Source organism: Larus michahellis, chromosome 7 (assembly GCF_964199755.1).
Source record: "Larus michahellis chromosome 7, bLarMic1.1, whole genome shotgun sequence".
NCBI classification, from domain to species: domain Eukaryota; kingdom Metazoa; phylum Chordata; class Aves; order Charadriiformes; family Laridae; genus Larus; species Larus michahellis.
The window spans coordinates 48712050-48733617 of record NC_133902.1 but is presented as its reverse complement, the minus strand read 5'-3'; the positions used below and the strand labels follow the sequence as shown (position 1 = coordinate 48733617).

The 21568-nt window shown below is 39.6% G+C and overlaps 1 protein-coding gene across 1 annotated transcript in view; it reads left to right on the top strand.

Annotated features, from left to right (window-relative positions):
• Positions 1–21568, top strand: part of MYLK (myosin light chain kinase) — a 220034-nt gene that overhangs the window by 86843 nt on the left and 111623 nt on the right. The window contains exons 3-10 of the mRNA XM_074593871.1: positions 1494–1701; positions 3530–3578; positions 6489–6654; positions 10047–10212; positions 13041–13077; positions 14992–15566; positions 18500–18703; positions 19833–19967. Coding sequence (XP_074449972.1) covers positions 1494–1701; positions 3530–3578; positions 6489–6654; positions 10047–10212; positions 13041–13077; positions 14992–15566; positions 18500–18703; positions 19833–19967 — 1540 coding nt within the window. The remainder of the gene's footprint in view (positions 1–1493; positions 1702–3529; positions 3579–6488; positions 6655–10046; positions 10213–13040; positions 13078–14991; positions 15567–18499; positions 18704–19832; positions 19968–21568) is intronic.

Sequence of the window (21568 nt, the reverse complement as noted above, 5' to 3'; positions counted from 1 at the left end):
GGGCTGGACTGAAAATGAAAGGTTTTGAAAGAAGAGAACCTAGGAATGGGTAAGGTTGGTTGGCTGAAGATTGTAATTTGGAAAGTAAGTAAGTGCTGTGCAGTCAGAAGAAAGCAGAGCTGAAATGCAGATTGGAAACTGAGAGGAGAATGCTGGGAGGAATTTGCACAAGCCACAACCAAGCCTTCTTCAACTCAAGACAGATCATCAATATTTTGCCCACCTGGAGGTTGAAGGGACTTCCTGTTCAGTTGCCAAGATTTGATAACGTAGTTCAAAATGCAACATTGCTCCTTTCCCAGTGAGCAAACACAGCCACAACTATTACTCATCCCAGCTCATCTTGATCCACTCAGTTACTTCATGACATGTAGGCAAAGGATCAAACAGTCGGAAGGTGGAGAGCTAACATATCAGAGTCGCGGAATAAGAAAGAAGGGAGAAATACTGTAATCAGGAGTTGTTATGACTGGGGAAGTGTGCTAACAGTTAACACATACTAAAGCAACCTTCAAAGAGGATGGCATCTCTCATAAAGCAGAGGAGGAACCTTTGCCTGAGGAGTTAATTCTTTGATGGAAACTGGTGTATGTCTGCTTTTCCCATTCTTTTATGAAAGAAAGACACAGATCCTCAGCAGGTTTCAGCAGCTCAATTGAAATCAATAACTCCATTATCAGTTGTGCCAACAATCCGTAGTTGTACCAACTGAGAATCTGCTTGCAAATCTGAAGGTATCATTAATGCCATAGCAGGCAAGGATATATTAATATCGTTGCTATTTAACGAGCACAGGACTGGTTCATTTTGTTGAAAACTCCTCTTTGGGCTAACAGTAGACCACAAAGCTCTTTAAGTTGAGCAGTGTGTTTGTGTGAATATCTCTAGGTCTTTATAGTCCCCCTACCACCATAACATGAGAATGACCCTTAATGACACTTTCTCAAATTATACCCTTATCTTCTGCTTTTAAAGATCATGACAAAATTTGGTATGTGTCTGCATTTCTTGTCTATGTATTGTCAGGAGGTACTATATCTCAGCACACTTGAAAACTAGATGGCTCCATATGGGTTTACAATGTAAGCTTAATCCTTGGCAACCATGCTAGAAATTTTTGGTGTAGATACCTTGCAATCTTGCATACTTAAGGGTATTGTAGCACTACTGCCGTTGAGTCTCTGAACAATGAGGACCCAGGTGTCAGGATTCTTTGTTGGCACTGTCACTATGCTTCTGCAGGTAAACCATTATAGTGGGAAACTTTCCTGTGTAGGTATCTATCTGCCTGACTAGTCTTATGATTTTAACAGTTTGACTTATCCAAGATTTTTTTTCATTTCATTGTGTTCTGCCATTTGGCTTGCAAAGAGTATGTGTTTAACAGCTCCTGTGTCAAGAACTTTCCACTGCATTGCTAAATGTCCAACATTTCTTCCTAATACCATCATCTGTTTTGTTTGCCTTCTTTCTCCACTCTCACATCTTTCCAGGTCAGAGGCTACCCTGAGCCTCAGATCACGTGGTACAGAAATGGGCATCCTGTCCCAGAAGGAGACCGTTATGTCGTGGACCGCAGCATTCGGGGGATATTCAGCTTGGTAATCAAAGGTGTACAGGAAAGTGATGGTGGTAAATATACCTGTGAGGCTGCAAATGATGGTGGGGTTCGTCAAGTGACTGTGGAACTGACAGTGGAAGGTAAGAGGATACTTATCCTGTTGCAGTTATAGTTTAATTAAATGAACAAGCTGTGTTAAACTTTCTGGTTAAAATCACAACTGTACACACATGCTTTCTCACTGATGCAAGAGTTAAGTGCATTTCACAGTTTAAGACATTTTGCAGGGAACCACATGTCTATAGCTAGGTAAAATGTGTATTCAGTTTCAGATGTGTATGATGATCACCTAGCTTTAAAGACTTTCGTGTAAACTTTTCAATTTTCATGGAAGCCACCACTCAGTACAGAAACGAAGGCCTGGAAAGTTAGTATTTTCCCCCGGCAGTAAAAACTGTGGCAATCTTGGTTGCTTCACAGCCTATCAGATAGGCACACTGAGGCAATGCGTTCCTGGAGTTCTCCATGCATGTTTCTATTTGCTAAGCTGAACGCCTGGTTGTAATTGCATGCTTAATGTCACACAGGAAACGGCCAAGATCAAACCCAGGAATTTTTATAAGAACATCTGCATATTAGATAGTTGCAAACTGCCAAATTTAAAATGTAAAAAGTGACACAAAGCCAGGGAAGGTTGGAAATCAATTGTACTAGTTCTCTCTTTGCAACTTCGTCATGTCCAAGATCTGTTGAATATCAAAGCTCCTCAGGTCACAACTTGGTGTTGAATTCTTGAAGCAAAGAAAAAATCGGCAGCAGTCCTGAAACAATCAGCATTAAGGTTTATTCAGAGTGAAAATCTCTAACAGATATCCTCAGAGTACATACTGAAATATGCATAGATCTGGCATGATTGTTACTGCCTTCTGTTGTAAAAATTATGCAAAATCTTTTTTTCCCCCAGTTTTAAGTTGTGACAACTTTTATGAGTGACAACTTGCATGGAGGTGGAGGATTTTTTAAAGCTGTTTTTATATCAGATTTTCTGACCTGGGCTTTTTGCAGTTTAAAAGCAATTTCACGGCAGTACCCAATGACTGAATTTCTCAGAGTTTAAGTATTTATGGTCTTTAGTCTACAAATCTTTGTTCTAAAAAATTTGAATTCTTTATTCTAAAAATCCCTCTATGCATCAACATCGCAAAGCACAGATTGTTTCTCTTCTCAGGAAAGATTTCTTTGTGGGGCTGACTGCTACTTGAACCAACGAGTGCCTGAAACAAAATCTAGTCTTCCCATCCTCCATGGCAGTCCTGTCTGACAGTAATGTAGATTCTTCTAAGTCTCTAGAACAAATTTTTTTCACAGCCATCAGAGCTGTTCGTTCCATGCTGCCACTCTGGATCTACCCCAGGTCACTGCCCTTTTTTTAATGTGCCAAAGCTACCAGGAGTGCTGTGTGCAGTAGATGGCGCTGAGCTTACACGGTTTCGTTCACATCTCCCTATTGCTCACCCCAGCAAACATGATGAACTATTGAGCTTCAAAAAGAATCGTTTTACAGAAAAGATACCCTGGGCTAGCACAGGACTAAAAACCAAACCCAGCAAAGTAAGACCTCTTTGAGCGTCCAAAACCATTTTTTTTTCTATCTTAATTTGAATTAGTGCTGCACTGTAGAAATTAGACACAGTGCTTCATTCACTTGTTTAAAAATATTTTTGCATGAATAATCTGCAGTTTTGTTACTGAGGCCAAGGATTAGATGGTAACTCTGCTAAAACTTGTTTTGGAAATTGGAGAGCCTAACTTTGGAGTACAGATGACATAAACTTATACTGCAGGTGTTGCATTCCTCCTTTATGTTTGAAACCTGGAGAAATGCCTATTTTACATAGTCTTCAGTATCTGTAATTCCCAATGCTCTTGACAAAACTGACTTCCTGCCTTTCTGTCTTATGCTTACAGGAAACTCCTTGAAGAAATACAGCCTGCCATCCAGTGCCAAAACCCCTGGGTAAGAAGTCCACTGGCTTTGATATTGTTTAACAGACACCTAAATAGATTTTGGTAGGAAAACAAGTAAAATCACTCTTTGTAAAGAATAACCACTTCTCCCCATTTTAAGTGCCTCTTGCATTTTGTCTTTAGCTCTGATTCACTTTGAGGGCCAGTCAAAAAGGGTTGGATTGTTGTCCAGTTCTCAGTAATTCCTCACTGGAAATGTATCCTTACAGGCTCCTTACCTGTGCAAGAACCAGAGGTAATGGAGGAAAGCAAAGCCTGGTGGTTAACGACTCAGTTCTCCACAGCATTGCACTGGAATAGAGTAACTGCTTCGCATGATTTCTCACACTTGTGAGATGGGGATAGCAAGAATGTGTGGGCTCTCAGAAGCAGGGCAGTGCCAGGTACAGCAACATCTGAAAACAAACACTTCCATATTTGTGAACTCAAATGCTCTAAGTCCAAATCTCCATTTATCCCAAGCAGAATAGCTACTATGAGAGCTGCTCTTAGTAAAACGGTTGAGGCTGTCAGGAAGACATAAGTAGCATGATACAGCTACTGCTCCCTCCTACTGACAGGAATTAATCTGGATGAAAACAGAAGATTCTGCTGGTATCTGCAATATTCAGAAATCCTTCCTCACACCTTCCATGACCTGACAGTCATCTTCTAAAGCCAGAGCAAATACTGCTTTTAGAGTCACCAGCAAGAAATAAAAGCAACTGAAATCATCATTCTCTCACATATAATTTAAGAATTTCCAAGAAACACAGTGGGTAAACTGTGGTCCAGAAGAAAGTATTGTTCTGTTTTGGAGTAACTGTTAGCAAGAATGGGTTGATGGGGTGATCTATGCTGGCATACAGAGGAGCCTTCTTGCTGTCATGTGCTTTCTGCACTTCAGTAAGAATTTAAAATGAAGTGAATGCCACTGTTTTAAAAGCCCCAGGCCTAATTCTTCCAACAGCTGAATTCATTTCTTTATAAGTACCTTGAATTTAAGCAGAATTATTTCTGATTTATATCCCTGGGACTGAGTCTCCCTGGATGTAGACAAAAATACACACTTCTGATTATGTTTGTGATCAGAATACAGATAGTTAAAACTGAAGGTTTGAATTTTGTTATTGATAGGAATATTGTTTATGTATGGTTTGAATTTTAAAATTAACTGAGATCAACAGTGAAAATAGTAAGTGAAACTGAGTAGTCAGGAAGGCTTTTACATGATAATGTCTGTATTGCAAATGTGCTACAGAAATACAGACATTCTAAATAATCAAAACAAGAAAAGACAGTCAAGATTGCTGTTTTGTTATACAGTCAGACTTTCCAAAGCACTAGCCTAATCCATTGTATTGCATGCAGTTAGAATGATTATCCTCATTTTTCATTCTCATGTGTTCTACTCCTATTCAGTATTAATAATTTTATGGTGTGGAAAGTTTATACCTTACATAAACAGGCAGGAGGAAAAAGAAAAAAAAATACGTTACAGTTTGTGTATGTCTAGGAAACATCCATAAAGCTGCAGGCTAGCGAGCAGTTGATTTTCTTCTAATGCATTAGTATGTGTGTATAGGTATATAAATATAGAAACACCACCTAAAGATGGTCACTAAAAAACTTCTTTAATACACATTTATGCTCTGCTTTAGTGGTAGCATGAGGAGGATGACATTAAAAGCTATCAGATATTTAATTATGTGATAAAGTGTTTTCCTTTTTAGCATATCACAGTCACCCTTCTCTTCCAAGACTTTTTGCTGGTCCTCTTGTCCATGTAAATCCTTTCATTATGGTATCGTCTCTTACTTAGAAACCTCGAGCTGCCTATATGGCAACCGTCATGTCTTGGCAGCACCTTGGACTAAAGCGATGAGGTCTCTGTTAGTATCTGACACCTGGTAGAAATGGTGAGGTATTGACACATCTTACTTGCGTGTAGTAAAAGGCCATCTGGAAAAGAAGGCCTTGAAAATGGTTCCATTTGCTTGAAATTAAAGGTTAAAAAACAAAAAAGAAATCACCGTCTGCCATCTGCTAATATGCGTCTTTGTCATACCAGGGCTTCAGAGCAAAGAGTGTGAGTGTTCCCTTTGACATTAATAGACCTGAAGTTGCTCTTTTTTTTTTTTTCTTGATATAGTACTGCTTGATGTTTTATGTTTTACGGCTGTGTAACTGAGGGGTTTGGACTGCAGTCACTGATGTCACTCTAGTTTCATTCCATGTGTCGTTTTTCAGCTGTGCCATCCTTGTTAGTAGAGCTGGGCAGACATTCATACACTTACAGACATTCACCCGGGATGGGTGTACTTTGGTTTCGTCCCCTTCTCATGTTTGCTTTGCAAACATTGTAGTGAATGCAATTCCAAACAGAAGCCTTCCTCAAACCAAAAATCTTTACCAGGACATGTGAGAAATGTTGCAAAAACAAGTTGCTGATTCATAAATCAGAAATTACTGTGTCATTGCACTCAACGGCAAAACCAATTACATGATAAAGATCTGTGAACAGTGAACAAGTATGCACAAATAATCTATTAGGAGGCAATTAAGAAACAGAAAACGGGACAAACTAGATGCATGCAGTGTTTCCTATCATTTGGTTTGCCCAGCTCTGCTCATAAGCAACTGAAATTGTCCCCAAGTTCTGTTATGTGGGTTATGTGTATGCTGGATGAGGGTGTGTAGCATCATATTATTCAGTTGCATGAGGAGTCAAGAGCAGCCATCACCAGCATTTCCATTTCTTCCATTGGCCAAAAAAAATATTGTGTAACTACCATCTAGTTTGCCACCAATTATATACCCTTGTTGGCAAACCACTGGCCTAAAATGCTTCCTAAAGTGTGCTCAAACCACAACCGCTTCCAGTTCTTCTGTAAAACCAGGATGTCAATTGCCTTTCCAGGGGAAGACTTACTGTTCCATCTGTGGAGCACAGGCCAAGCATCTGGGGAGAAAGTCCACCCAAGTTTGCTACAAAACCCAATAGAGTTGTTGTGCGTGAAGGCCAAACAGGCAAATTCTCATGTAAAATAACAGGACGACCTCAGCCTCAAGTAACTTGGTTTAAGGTATGATTTCCCCCCAAAATTAATGTTTTCTTACTCTTTTGAAATTTGGTGACTTGAAAGGATGAAATGCACTTGCCACTGCAAATTACCATGATGAGAATTTACCTACAAGGAGAGCCATATTCTTCCTCATTTTTAAACTGAATAAATTCACAAAACATAATAGCCTTCCTTCTCAGTATAAACTTCTCCCTTATCTGTCTCATTGTTGAAAATATTTGTACAAAAAAATAATCTGAAAGCACCAAACAAGATCCAGGTTCTGTTCTAAAAATAACGAGTATGGGACATACTTGCCCAAAGACTTTACTAACTAGATAAGAGAAATAGAAAAAGATGGGAAATGTGAATATTATCATCATCTCTATTTTATAGAGAAGGTCTGCAGGGATTTAATGCTTTGACTGTGGTTACAGAGGAGTCTCTGACAGCTGTGAAAATTACAGGTGTATTTCCCAAGACCCATGTCAGTGGCTCAGTCATAAATTGCCTTTTCTGTATCGCTGACATTGGGTTTCACCCGTACATTAGAATGAAGATGGTGTTTGTAAAGACATGAAATTGAATTGAAAAGAAAATTAACTGTTTAGGAATTAACAGATATGATTGGGTTTTGGCATGCATGATTGTTTTTTGCAAATTAAAAAAAAAATAAATCCAAGGGAGATAAACAACAGTTCAACTGTTTCAGTCTGACCTCTGATAAGACAGTGGTAGCAGAAAAGTGTCTGACAAAAAATAAAGGAGACCTGATCTGTCAACTTCACATCTGCATTAAAATTGGGAATGGTAAGCACCTGTCATTTACAAAAAAGCTCTATAAATGATCAATACTTAAAATTCATTAGACTATTAAAAAGGCATTGAAGACTTAAGCCTTAGTGCCCCCTTTGGGCCTAGACGAGATCTCCAAATGCTTTTTTGTTAGTAAGGACAGAGCATTCAGGTGATAATTATTACACAGATTAGGCCATTTTTACTGAAACTTTTAGTATTTTAGGGAACTAAAATTACTTTCTTTGATTTGGAAGACCAAATACATGACTGCTCTGTTTGCATCCTGCTCCTCTTCAGCCGTCAACAGACAGTTGCCTTATGTATAGTACAAAAAAAAAAAAAAAGTTTTTCTCAGAGCTTTAATTTTCTTCTGGTGTCTCCAGGTTTTCAGGAGGTGGGGGGGAAGAATCCACAAAAAACCCAGAAAACTACTCATAGAGCAGGGAAATGCTTCCAAGTCCTTGTCTGCTTTATTCCAGACTTATCCTTGTTATTTGTAATACAAGAATGCCAGGGTACATCTCAGAAAAGAAGCAGCCTCTTGCTGTGGAAGCACTCACTAAGACATCTCCTTCAGTTGGCGGCTCCATCTAGAGCCTGCTTCTCCCTCCAGCTGCCGTCAGTTCTCTTGGGCCTGCTGGCTCTCGGGCAGTCTGCAATGCAGCTGCTCCACAGCAGCCTGCTTCCAGTCCCACCAGACTTGCTCAGGGTTTCCAGCCATGCAACTCAGTGCGAAACAGGACTTGTCATTCAGTTCTCGTTGTTCAGGGCTGTGTGGTAAATCGCAATTAGGGACTAGCAACCCAGCAGTTTGGATCTACACTTTGGTACTTTTTCATGCGTGTTTTTGCAGTTTGTTAGAAGTTATGTTGTATATTTTGCTATTGATTGTCAGCTTCTGTAATGCATTATTCTATAATCGGGTATTCGTTGTCTGATCAAATGAATGAAGTATGCGAAGTTCTTGTTATTAGCAGCTCCATGAGTTCTGTTCATGTTTATGTCCTTAAGCGTATTTCGACACTTGCAGGTCTACATATATTATTCTGTAAAATCCCACAGGTGTGTTGTTCAGAGGTTCAATAGTCATACCATTGCTGGCCTGCAGGCAACCAGTCCACTCTCATTAACTTAGCCTCAATCCATCACTTTGGTTAAATTGGTTTTCTTTAGGCTTTCGTAATATTATTTTAGCACCTAGTTTGAGCACCATGAAGCTGTCTTTCAATAATACATACACTCTAAAGTGTAAATGTGTTGTTGCTCTTTATCAGAGTTTTACTGGCAGATTGTTGTGAAGCATGTTTTTGCATCCCTGTTCATAAGGCATGGGTTAACAGGTAATCACGCATGTTCTTTGGCTAGCTGCAAACAAGCTCAGACCCACAATGCTTCTGATCATGTCAGGATGGCGCTGCAGGGTCCTGCTGAGTGGTAGGTATTTCAGTATCATGGAAATTAATTTATATGGCTGCTGGATCACATCCGGTTAGTGCAGAGCAAACATATGACCACCTTCCATACAGCATGGAAGCTTTAGAAACAATTAAAATTGCAGTTTTCAGAACTAATGAATAAGCTTTTGTGTAAATGTCTTACTCTGTTTATTGTTTTCTTTCCTCTTTTCTTACTTGTTCAGTTGCAAAGAACAGAAGTTCCTACTGTATCACCACCACCACACCTCTGACATGAACTAGCTTATTTTATTCAAATAGGACTTACAGCACCCAGATAGCAGTAAGTTGATAGAGACTTCAGGAATGACAGCATCTGAAAACACTGTAGTGTTTCCCTAATGTTTACGGACCAAAGTCCTACAAATTGTTGATTTGCACACTTTCCCTTCCTAAACTTAGAATAGGAAAAGCTGTGGTGCCTGATAGCGAGGGAGTCCTCTTTAACAGCTGCTGCTGGAGCAGAAGCTCTGATTTGCTCACAAATGAGGTGTTGGACAATTATTTCATAGAATTTAAAGGCAAAAATTGTCATTCTGATTAGCTAATATTTGTAACAGACAGCATAGAATCACATGCATTTCTTCCTGCCTCAAAGCCATACCTTATGATTTAATTCCACTGTAGCACAGCAAAGGAGCTGTGTTGCAGCAATGCCTTTCTTAATGTATGTCTAATGCCTTCTGCCACCCCCACCTGGCCACTGCCGAGGTCCTCTTATGCAGAATTTTTTCCAGTTCCTGAAGTAATACAATATAAAGGAGCTATTGAGGGACGGAGAACTACTCCCCAGTGTGGAATTTTTTGCTTAAATGTGTGATGTTTGACTTCATGGAACAAACATGAGCAGAAAACTGGTTTGAGCCCACATACAGAGAAAAGAAATTTTTCTAGGAATATGGATATAGTAAGTAATGAAAAGCCAAAACCAAACTGAGATGAGTGGGTGGAAAAATGTGGGGAAAAACAGCCTCCTGCAGATATGAATTATAGAACTTTTGGATACAGTTTTTTGTTTATACCATCTGAGTATTATTCATAGAAGGAATTTGGCTAAAAGAAAGGAGAAAGTAATTTTGACCTGATGTTTTACAAAAAGTTTCTTTCTCCCCTTCTCTTATCAATAGCTAGCTGTCTCATGGTGTCTTGTGATATTTGCAGGGTGATATTCAGTTGCAGCAAAATGAGCGTTTCAACATGTTTGAGAAAACAGGCATCCAGTTCTTGGAAATCCAAAATGCTCAGCTCACTGATTCAGGAATTTACACATGCACAGTGGTGAACAGCGCTGGGAAGGCATCTGTGTCTGCAGAGCTCACTGTTCAAGGTACAGCAAAGAGTTTACAGAAGAGAGCACAAGTGAACCACAGATATTCCTTTAAAATATCTTTGGTTGTGTTCTCAGTATAAGCATTCACTGTTTCCCATTATCTTCCTCTCTCTTCGTTAAATGATACATAAATGATAGCTTGGAGCGTGCTACAGCTGAAAATACTGTGTTGGTTTAATGGGGAAAAGGCTATCCAAATGCTTTGTTACAGCTTTCTTTAAAACCAACTTTTCGCTTTACTGGGATTTTGACCTCCATATGGTTTGAACATAGATTTTAATTTCACCAAATGGAAACCTTGCACTTGTCATTATGATCAGTAATTAATTTTGTATTTGTTGAGTACCAACACCAGATGCACATTTATACCAGCTCCTTTTTGGGAAAAAAATTTGTATCTATATTTGTAGAACCAGGAAAGTAAAGTAAAGGAGCATAACTCTAAACTGTAAGAGAAAAAAAACAGCTTAATGAGATTAAAATTCAGCCTTCTCACCTCCCAGCCCTGCCTTATTTCCCTGCTGTTAAAGGAAATAAATGTCTTTGTATAAATAATTTAGGATGTTCTACTCCACATATGCATTACCATATACAGTTCATTTTGTAGTTTAATGCTTCTTAGGGTGCCCTTTGCATCAGCCGCAAAATCATACAGCCTTCAGCAACCACGCTAAAGAGGAATTTCGTCAGTCAGTGGGCAAGCAGTCACTGGACCCAATTAAATAATAAACTCAACAGCTGCTGGCTTCAGCTGCAGTCATAAGATCAGTGGGTTACATATGAACCCAGCAGTGAATTTTTTGATGCAAGATTTTTATGTTCGCATCAATGCCGCCACTCTGTAAGATATCAAGAATACATAAATAACAAGAGGATTTACATTTGGGATCCTCAGAACTACAATTAGCCTTTACTATTTAAAGCTGTACTTTTTATCTGTAAACTCCAATCTGATGAAGCCATTGTAGAAGGAGCTTCTACAAGTTGTCTATTCAACTGATGTTTTATAGAAAGGGCTATTTTGTTCAATAAGCCCTTTTCTTAAACGTGAAACTTGATCCTTACTTGCACTCCCTGAAGTGGTGAGCTTTCTGTTGTGTGATGGGTACATCTGCCTTGAGAGATGATGCGGAACTGGGGTCACAAAGTCAGGTGTGGTATATGTTTGCTTCAGATGCTGACCACATCTCTGAATAATGCGGGCATTCTTTCTTGGATTAGTACAGGTCAGTAAAAAGGGCACTCTCTTGCAATGTACTTGACTAATCGGATGATTCCACTTACCTAACCACAATATATAATACCTAATTCTTTCATTATCAATTAAATCAGGTCATAGGAATTGCTGCAAGATGCTAGCAGACAATCAAGTGGCTCAGAATTACTACATTTTCTTTGAAATCCATGCAATTTCATATATAGATGATCTTGTTCCAAGAGCTACATTTTTTTCTTCAAGTTCCCGTAGTGGAAAGTGGAGTGGAAGGGGGGAGAATATTCTTTTAATTGACAGGGTTGTATGGTGTTGTCTTGTCTGCAACCAGTAGTTATTCAGCTTCCTCTTCTGCATTTATGCAGTCTCTTTTCAGCTTTAATTTTTATGTGAAGAATTTCTGTTACTGTTTATTGACAGGTTTATTGAAGTGAGGTCAATGGGTTATTTCCCTCTCTCACTGCAACTTTTGTGTGTGTGTAAATAGATTCTTTTGGTCACTCTGAATGGTGTGGCAAGTCCAAACATTTAGATGTGGATTTTGCAAAACACAGTGGAAGTCAGAATATCATCCATCACATGTTTTTGTTTTTCCCCTAAGGCAAAGACTGTGAAAGCATTTTTATGGAGTATTTGTTGATGGCTTGCAAAAATCATTATCTTGCAGATTAATTATTACATGTCTTTCTACTGTAGCTTCTAGTCTCATGGCTGACAACAACGTAGATGCAACCATGATCTGACAAGGAGAAAACAATCTGCATCCTGTACTGTTAACTAGGGAAAAATGGAGAGATGTGGTTGGTACTTGATCTGGAGTAGCATTTCTCTCCTCCCAACTATTTATTATCCCATGCTGCCCCCAAGAGAAACAAGTGCCAGCAAGGTTTGGGAGAATGCATGGAGGATTACATACATATGAACTAAGAGACTGACAGTGGGCAAATATGAGCTCACTGATGAGGCAGCTGACGAGGTACCTTGGCAAATCAGTGTAGCTCAGCCATGTCCCAGATTTCCCAGTGGTGTTGCATTTCCCAGTGTTGTTGTATTACCTCTTGTGTTATTCATGTCAAACATGGTAATACATGACAATACTTGCTATACAGCAAATGAGTTGGTAAAAGTTTACAGGTGGGCCCAGGTTTGGGTAGTTTTTACTACTGTTAATTTGGTTTTGCGTTTTGGCCAGAAGACAGCTGCATGCTCCGGTGTAGTACTGATGCTTTGTCTTTCTCCACTTCTGCAATCTCTGTGGAGTTGCTGTAAGATTTGATGAGCTGCCTCCTGGTTGGAATTTATTCCTTATTTCTTTCTCCCAACAAGGAGCCTTTAAGGCTCACAGAACCTTTAGCTCTCAAGGGACTTGAGAACTTAGTTGACCCAACAATGTCTCAAAATGAACTGAGACCTCTTTGTGTTTCAGCTGAGCAGCTTGCTGTTGTCCATATCAAATTTCAGATGTGGTGATAGTCAATCTTGACTTTAATGAATTGAAAATATGAAGAGTGAAAGTTCTTAAGTATATTCTTTGCTTAAAATCTTTCAAATTTATGGAATAGTGTACAGTATTGTATGTATAAGTTACCTGTTTTTTCTTTTTCTATTTCAGGTGCAGATAAGACTGAGACATATGCTCAGCCACCATGGTATGTTTTTACTGGAGTACTTTCTCAGAATATGTAATTGTAGTAAACTAATTTTGACATTTATTGCATGAGGCTTCCTCACAAAATGATAAATCTTCTTGGGTCAGCCTGTATTTGGAAGTTAGAAAATGTTTACTTGGAGTGACATTCTGTCTTACTGCCAAATTCAGCTGTCCTGGTAGACTCCTGTGAAATAGTTGGTGGAACTGGTGGCAACACTATGAAGTAGAGAGTTCTGGTCTGGCTCAGGAAAGCAAAATTTAGATGGCCTCCCATGTAGCCAAATAATTATATAATCTGAACAAAATCTATATGAGGAGAAATTATACTCTGTACCAATTGGTCAAACTTCCTTTTTGGAGTCAAAAACCTGCATGCGTCTTGTCAGTACTGAACTGGTTGTTCTTTGCTGTTGTAAGCAAAGCTGTCATAAGCAAAATATGGTATGGCCATGATCTTTGCTATTGTCTGAAAATACATACAAACCTATGTGTAAAGTAACAAGAAACAAAAAATTTCATATTTTAGGGATTTATCAAGATTTTAAAAGTTAATTTACTAGAATTTTTAAAAAAATAATTTTGTAAAATGGCTTTTCTTCATGAATAGAAAATGCAGGAATGAAATGCTTTAAGCTGACTATGTAAGACACTTTAATGAAGGCCAGTTGCTTTACAGTCTTCAAGGTGTTTGATCTGTGCTCACATGCCCTGGATGGGATTCAAAAGGGCATGTTTACATTGTCCTAACTCCAGGTCCACTGCAAAATAGATCTGAAAATGCTGTGCTACCCTGTTTTTCAGATCTGTGTGATTTTTAGGAACATACTTTGAGTTTAGTGTAAATGAAACTATGCAGCTCTACAGCCAGAACTCCCCATGTACTGGCTTCTCCAAAGTAGTTTTGCCTCCTCCATCATTTATTCACAGGAAAATCGATACTTTGTAAAACGTAAAAATCTTACAGTTGTAACTGCAAATCTCACAGGCATTATTGCCCTATTACATTTAACTCTGGCTGAAGAAAGTACCACGATAAATATCCTGAAGCTCCCTAAGAGAATAAGTCAATGGCACTAAGTATAGAAAAACAGAGCTGGGATAGAAATTACTTCCCGTATTTCAACTATGTTCCAATTCTGACTTGAAATAATACTTTGAAAGCGTGAGGCACACACACAGTGCTCTACAGGTACTAGCTTAGCGGTCAGGGCACCAACTTCAATGAAGGAAACTTAGACTCAAGACACCAATTAGTCAGCTACACTTGTGCCCCCAAAGTACTGAGCAGCAGATCCATCATAATTCTGAGAAGCTCTTCCTAAAGAAACCATAGCTGAAAGTGTTACGTCCCGTCAATTGATTCTTTTTTTTTTGACATCACCCCCTCTCCCTCCCCTAGACTTCAGTCAAGTTTCCTGATCGGTTCTCTTTTGAAATCGCCTAAATTACAAGACACCATAATTAGAAATAGTAAATTCAGTGGACAATTTACATTTTCATTTTCCTCTAGGGATCTATTTTATGTGGTGTTTTGAGCTATAATTATACATAGCCTCAATTTATTAAAGCATAAAGTAGCGTTACATCATGGTCATCCCAGGGTCCCACGTAACTGCTCTCTATCTAAAGCAGTGTAAGTAAGGTTAGTGTCTGGCTCACAAAACATGTTAGAACTTGAGCAGTGGATTTGTATCCAGAAACTCCTCAGTTGAGACAGTGTCTGAGCAATGATCATACTTAATGAAGCTTTTCACTTCACCTCTTTCATCCATGTTCTTAATCTGTGTGAAGGAAACTAAGGGCTAATTAGTTCATCTCCTTGCTAAGGGCTTGTACATTTATATCATTGCTGATAATAATAATTAGTCTTTATACAGTGTCATATATCTGTAAACTTTTCATTTTCCTTCAGCATGCCATCAAAACCAACAACACTTGCTGTCAAAGCTGTTGAAAATTCAGAATACAAACAGGCAACCAGCAATGGGATTGCGAAAGAGCTGAAATCCAACAACACTGAACTCATGGTTGAAACCAAAGACAGGGTGTCAGCAAAGAAAGAGACCTTTTACATTGCCAGAGAAGCCAAAGACAGTAAGCAGGGACAGCACCAAGAATCCAATGCAGTGTCTCCTCAAGAACCTAAAGAAGGAAAAAAGGGATCTCAGGTCTTGCAGAAAACTTCAAGCACCATCACACTACAAGCTGTCAAACTGCAACTGGAACCAAAGGCAGAACCCCAGGCCACTTCTATCAGACAGGGTGAAGACAGAAAAAGGACTGTGCAGCCCCTGATGTCTGCTCAACAAACCCTAACTCTGACAGAGCAAGTCAGTCCTAGAAGTAGAGAAGCAGAAAACAGATCTGGAACCCGGAAGGCTGTAATGGAGGAGAAGAAGGAGCCTCTGGGGATTCCCCCTCAATTTGAGAGCCATCCACAAAGCCTGGAAGCATCAGAAGGCCAGGAGATTAAATTCAAGAGCAAAGGTAAAGGGATGAAAGTTATCAGAGCCCTGGGGTTAGTCAGGTTCCCCTTCTCTGTGTGGAAGTGGGGAAGCAATTCCTTCTTCATTGCAAGTTGCCCTCCTCCTCCTAAAGCATTTTTGAAATAGATGCTGAATCTCATGGTGTTTCAACAGTACTCTTCTAAATGAAATTTTCAAATCATTCTATACTATAGTGTCCATCCCTTCTCTCATTTGAGATTTCCCCAGATGTAATCAATGCTGCTCTTTATAGGTGGTAGGTTTAGGGCCTCTGATGTGAGGGTGCAAGAGAGAAAATGGACGGTACACTTTCCAGATCTGTAATTAGTAATATTGCCCTTGAGCCAAAAAAATTATCAGATAAGACACTATAATCAGTCACTGCATTTCCCTTGCAGCATCTACTTTCACCCCTCATATTTGGTCAACCCAGTGCTGATCTGAGTGCTTCCTGAAATGATATGAAATGATAAAGTCAGAATTAAAAGGGAGGTTTAGAGTTTGCTTCACAGAATTTGACCGGGTTTTAACCTCTCAGAAAAGTAATGACAGCTGCATTTTGCTGAATCCAGGGAGTAGATTTGAAAACTTCTCTTTTTTTTTATTACAATTTTAGTAGAAAATTATTTTGAAGCATTTTTCTGCTGTTTTTTTTTTTAAATAACATTCACACTTTAAAGTGTTCCCACAAGTGAGAGAGAAATTGGTTTTTATGCCTCTGGAGGAAAAAGAATCACAACAAACCCATGGTAATTTATTTCATTTCTTGATAGTTCTTGCCCCATGAGTAAAGAATACAATTTACATCACAAGCCCAGAGAGTAAGGAGGGGAGAAAATATTCCAAAGATCCTGGCACCTTTTGAATAGTTTATTTTTCAGGTATATTAGTACTAAGAACATGGATTACTTTCCATCAGAGCATCTCAAAAGCTTTGCAAGGTTTAACTAATTCATGAACCTGTTTGGTAGGGGAATGTAGTCCCTATTGTACAGAAACCAAGGAGATTATTCATTTCTTATTGAAGCCAGTGAATACCTGGCTTTGGACCCAAAGCACAACTCTTATATGGAAAGGCAAAGTGTCTGTAGGGAAGTTACAGTGCAATGTCCCTAGTGCACTTCAATAAGTTATCCAAGAAACTCTCTTTCCTGAGAATCCTCTCTGCAAATTGTGAGTAGGATTGCTTTCACAGGCACCTCTGCTTCCTGGTTGCAATGAAGAATGAAAATGCTCGTACACCCTTAAGGAGGCTTCTACCTGCCAGGCTCTCAGCTCAGCATACTTCTGGGTCTAAACAGTTACTATAAAGCATCCAGGTTCTTTGACACTTCAGGGCTCGATTATATTTTTTCCCCAGCTTTTGGAGGTTCTCCCATCTCCACTGTTCTTCACTAATTGTCTGTGGACTTCAATGTGCTCTTTCTCTGCTAAGCAGGAAAGAGAAACTTTTCTGAATAATAACTTCTTGTTTCTAGTGGAGAAAATTCACAGAAAAAGGACATTTCCTGCTTTCCAATGGGGCATTCCAATTTTTGCCCCATTTGTGGGTGTAATGTTAACCTGCCCCCTTCCAAATTTTTTATGAATTTGGAGCTGGATTTAGGGACTGCTTTTTTTTTTCTTTCTTTTTTTCCAAAAAGAAGAAATTCCTTGTTTTCTTCTTTCTGGTCACTTGTATGAGGTAGGGTCCTGTTTCTAGCTAAGGATTCCTCTTCTTGATAAGTCACTCCCCTATCCTTCTGTTTTCTCCATTCAGAAGGGTTTCCTGCAGCGTATCATATGTTTTTGTTGCGGATATTCCTGCCATCTTTTACTGTTTTTACCCTCCTCTGAGGCTGAGCACTTGCTATAATGAAATGGGTAGAGCTGGGAAGGAACATCAGCAAGGTGGAAGCCCCAGAGGGCCTTGTTTGCTGAAATTAAGTGAAGGATGGGGTAGGTGACCTTTTCTGACCTTCTTTCCTAACCTCTTCTCTTTGCTCACCATAGCAACTGCCCCAAGAAACCCAGGCCTCCCACAGCGCTACTAGGAGCCAAATCTGGTTTTCCAGAGCTCTGAGACAGGCAAGGAAGGCAGTGAAGCCACACCTGTTTTGCTTCTGCTTGATGAAAGTTTACTGTCCTAGGAAGCTGTTTGCTTTGCCAACGCCTGGACCCTAGTCTGGAAAAAAATACCTAGAATCACAGAATGTTTGAGGTTGGAAGCGACCTCTGGAGGTCATCTGCTTGCGCATGCAGTGTCACCTAAAGCAGGCTGTCCAGGAACTATGTCAAGGTGGCTTATGAATACCTCCAGGGAGAGAAACTCCACAACCTCTCTGGGCAACCTGTGGCACTGCTCAGTAACCCTCCCAGTAAAAACGTGTTTATGTTCAGACAGAACCTCCTGTGTTTCAGTTTGTGTTCATTGCCTCTGGTCCTGTCACTGGACACCACTGAAAAGAGCTTGGCTCCATCTTCTTTACACTCTCCCTTCAGATATTTATATACATTGATGAGATTCCCCTCAAGCCTTCTGTTCTCCAGGCTGAGCAGTCCTAGAATAAACAACTTCAGTGGGAGATACTGTGGATTGCAAAGTACTGCTAGGTGCTCAGAGAAACCAAGTTAGCAGGATAGAAAGGAATGGGGAGAAATTTCTTTCTTTCTCCTTTAATACCTCATCACAGTCTGTATCTTTTAGAGGAACAATATTCCGATAGAAGTACTTGGGGTTTTTCAAGTTACTAAATATTTGCTATTTTAAAAGATGGACTGGCCAAGAGTTTTGGAAGATCAGAAATATCAAACCACCTTTTTGAAGATTATTTTGTTTATTAGTTACTCATTAAGGTTTATATAGTTATGTATTTGTAAATTAAACCTAATTTACAGTAAAGCTAATAATGAAATTACACTAGGGGGAATACCTGTTCATACCTGATTGTCTAGTTTCAGGGAAACCAAAACCAGATGTGGAGTGGTTCAAAGAGGGTGAACCTATTAAAGCTGGAGAAGATGTCCGAATATATGAAGAAGATGGAATTCATTGCCTATGGTTAAAGAAAGCCTGCTTGGGGGACAGTGGATCTTACAGCTGTGCAGCTTTCAACCCCAAAGGCCAGACTTCCACTAGCTGGTTGTTAACTGTCAGAAGTAAGTTCTCATGAGCCCATCTGCACTTTGAAAACTGTGGCTGGGCTTTTCTAAGCTGTCAGAGGGTGGTGACTACAAAATTTATATTACAACTTCTAAATGCAAGTTAATTCTGATTCCTAGCTCTGTGAATAATGTGGATAGCTGGCAAGCCACTTTCTGCATCAGTTTCCCTTCTGACCTTTTGTTTTTGTTGTTTGTATAACTAAAACCACCTCATTGAATGTTTTGTACACAGGGAGGCCTGTTCCCCGCTGAGGTTTTCTATTAATGCTTGTATTTAATACAGGTTGCTAAAGATTTTATTGGTGGTGTTCTACATTCAGTTCTTTTGGAGTTGCTTAGCATTTCTGTAGGACCCTGCATATCTGAAAAAAACACAAACAAATCCTGTGCAGTAAAGCCAATAAGAAGAAAAGTGAAGGAATGAGAAATGCTTACTGCTAAATTCAAGTACACTTTCCAGTGACAAATTATTTTGAGCTTGAAGGCACTGTCTTACTGGTCTGGTTGAAAGGTTTGTGGGCCTCTTAGCAAATCCTGTCCTCAATTCTAATCTTTTCACCTGGTTTTAGGTTTTGTCCTGGAGCTATGATCATGTTTATGCAACATTTCTCTATATGCTGTGCCTGAGGTTAAACCAGGATACCGAAGATACTATCTTTCTGTCTCATGAGAGACCTGTAAACTGCATCCTTAAGTCACCCTGTTTCAGGGGAAATTGGGAGAGGGACTGGGAGAAGACAGACAAGAGGAGAGAAGAATTATCTTTCCTGTTCTTTGCACTGAGCTCTCTGGTAATATGTTGCATACGATTCTAGCGATTGGCTGCAAATGGTGGATTCTGGCATAGAAAACCACCACCTATGATATAACTTGAGGGCTGGCAATGCCTGCCTTATAGATTATAGAACTCCATCTTTATACCAGTCCATTGCTCAAAATTATTTCTATTTCCCAATAAAACATTTCACCATAGTTTCGATTTCTTTTTTTTTGTGTGTGTTTGCATGGGATGAATCTGTTAGCCCAGCCATGTCACCCAAGCATACCTAGAAAAAGTCACTAAGTGATAAAGACAATTTTTTCAATTTGGGTTAAAGGAACTGTTTTCATTTTGGTTTTAAAGGGCCTAAAGTTCAAGAGGTTGCTCCATGCTTTTCCAGTGTCTTGAAAGGATGCACTGTGAGTGAAGGGCAAGACTTTGTGCTGCAGTGCTGTGTAGGAGGCGTACCTGTGCCTCAGATCACATGGCTTCTCAATGGTAAGGAATCCCCTGGTCTGCGATACATGCATGCACGCACCTACATCCACAGTCTCAAATGCCACTCTCATCAGTAAATAGCAAGGCTGTGAATACTGCACAAAGAACTCTAAATCACCATAATATAACGCACTAGAATATTTGAAGAAAACCGGTTTATATGCACATAATATGCACGAAGGGTGGATTTCTTGAGCAGTTTTCTTTCTGCAGTTTTCCAGTATGTCCAGCAGGGGACTCTGGTGGCAAGATTGTAAGCAGATGGGTTTTGTGAAACACAGGTTTTCATCACGCTACAACAACGCCTGTGTTGCTATTGTATGCTGAATCCTGTGCTACCCCCACTCCTTTGGCACTAGCCTCTGCTCTGACAGTAACGGGTTGGCATCGTGATCCTGCAGGGATAATAAGTTCTAAGCAAAATAAGTGATTTGTATCACTCTTCACAGTAGACAGAAACCCATGCCCGATTCCACCCTTCCGTAAACTGAGCAGGTCATAATTGGTATTAGCAGCTATGTCCCCAAGATCTTAAAATCACAGCTTTTCTGGTTGCATCTCTACTAGATATGTGTTCCTTGAAATTCTAACGCTTGCCCAAAGCTGACTGAAAAAAAGGATAAGTAAAATATTTTTTAATTTTACCAGACTCTATAATCTCCTACCCTGCCCTGATTGCACAACTGAAAATACAAGTTTCCTTAACAGCCCTCTCTTAATATCACAGTCAGGCCGAAACATCAGCGTTTTGCTTCGATTCCAAATGATTTCAGGATCCAGGGACTACACGCTTTGGCTAAGAGCTCTTTCCATTTAGAGCCATATCTATTAAATACTAGACAGATTTATTCTGCTTAACCCTTGATCACCTCTGTTACTCCTGAAGTGCAATTGATTTTTTTGCAATCTATCTTTGCGTGTATGTGTGTGTGTGCCATTTAAAGACAAAGAATAGCATACTTTGCCATAAAGATGTTTCCTCCAGGATTTTTTTAAAATTAATTATTTGCACACGATCTCTGTTTTTCTTTAGCTATTCAGAGTAAATGGGATAACTGAAAAAGGTGGCAGGGCTAATGAACCATGACCTTGAGATTGGTACGTTCTCACAGCCTGGTCTGCTCCCTTTTCTAATAGCTCTTTCTAGAATAGAAATGCCACTGCTTTAATTTACAACATGAAACGTGTGAGTAAAGGCTCTGACGCTCTCCCATTGGAAATAATTTGGTTTTCTCTCTGAAGGCTACTCTGCAGTTCCTCCTTTGCAGATGTGATAGAATCACCGTTTTGCTATACAAGACTTTGTGTCTTGCAATGCAGAAGTAGCAACTCCGACCCATAGGGTCAGTCATTTCATCTTCATGTTCCAAGGCTACCTGCTGCCCCTGAAGCTTTCCCTTAGTCATTGAATGATGTGTTTATACTCAGTTGTCTTCCACATACAGAGCATCTTCCTGTCTCAAATGCCTTTCTGTGTTACAGTTCATCAGGCATAGGTACAGCATCTCCATTGATCTAACCACATTCTGCTTTGCAAACCAGAAAACTGTTGTCTCCTGAAAAAGAAAGCCTAGAGATCAATAAGCAACATCTTTCTGTAG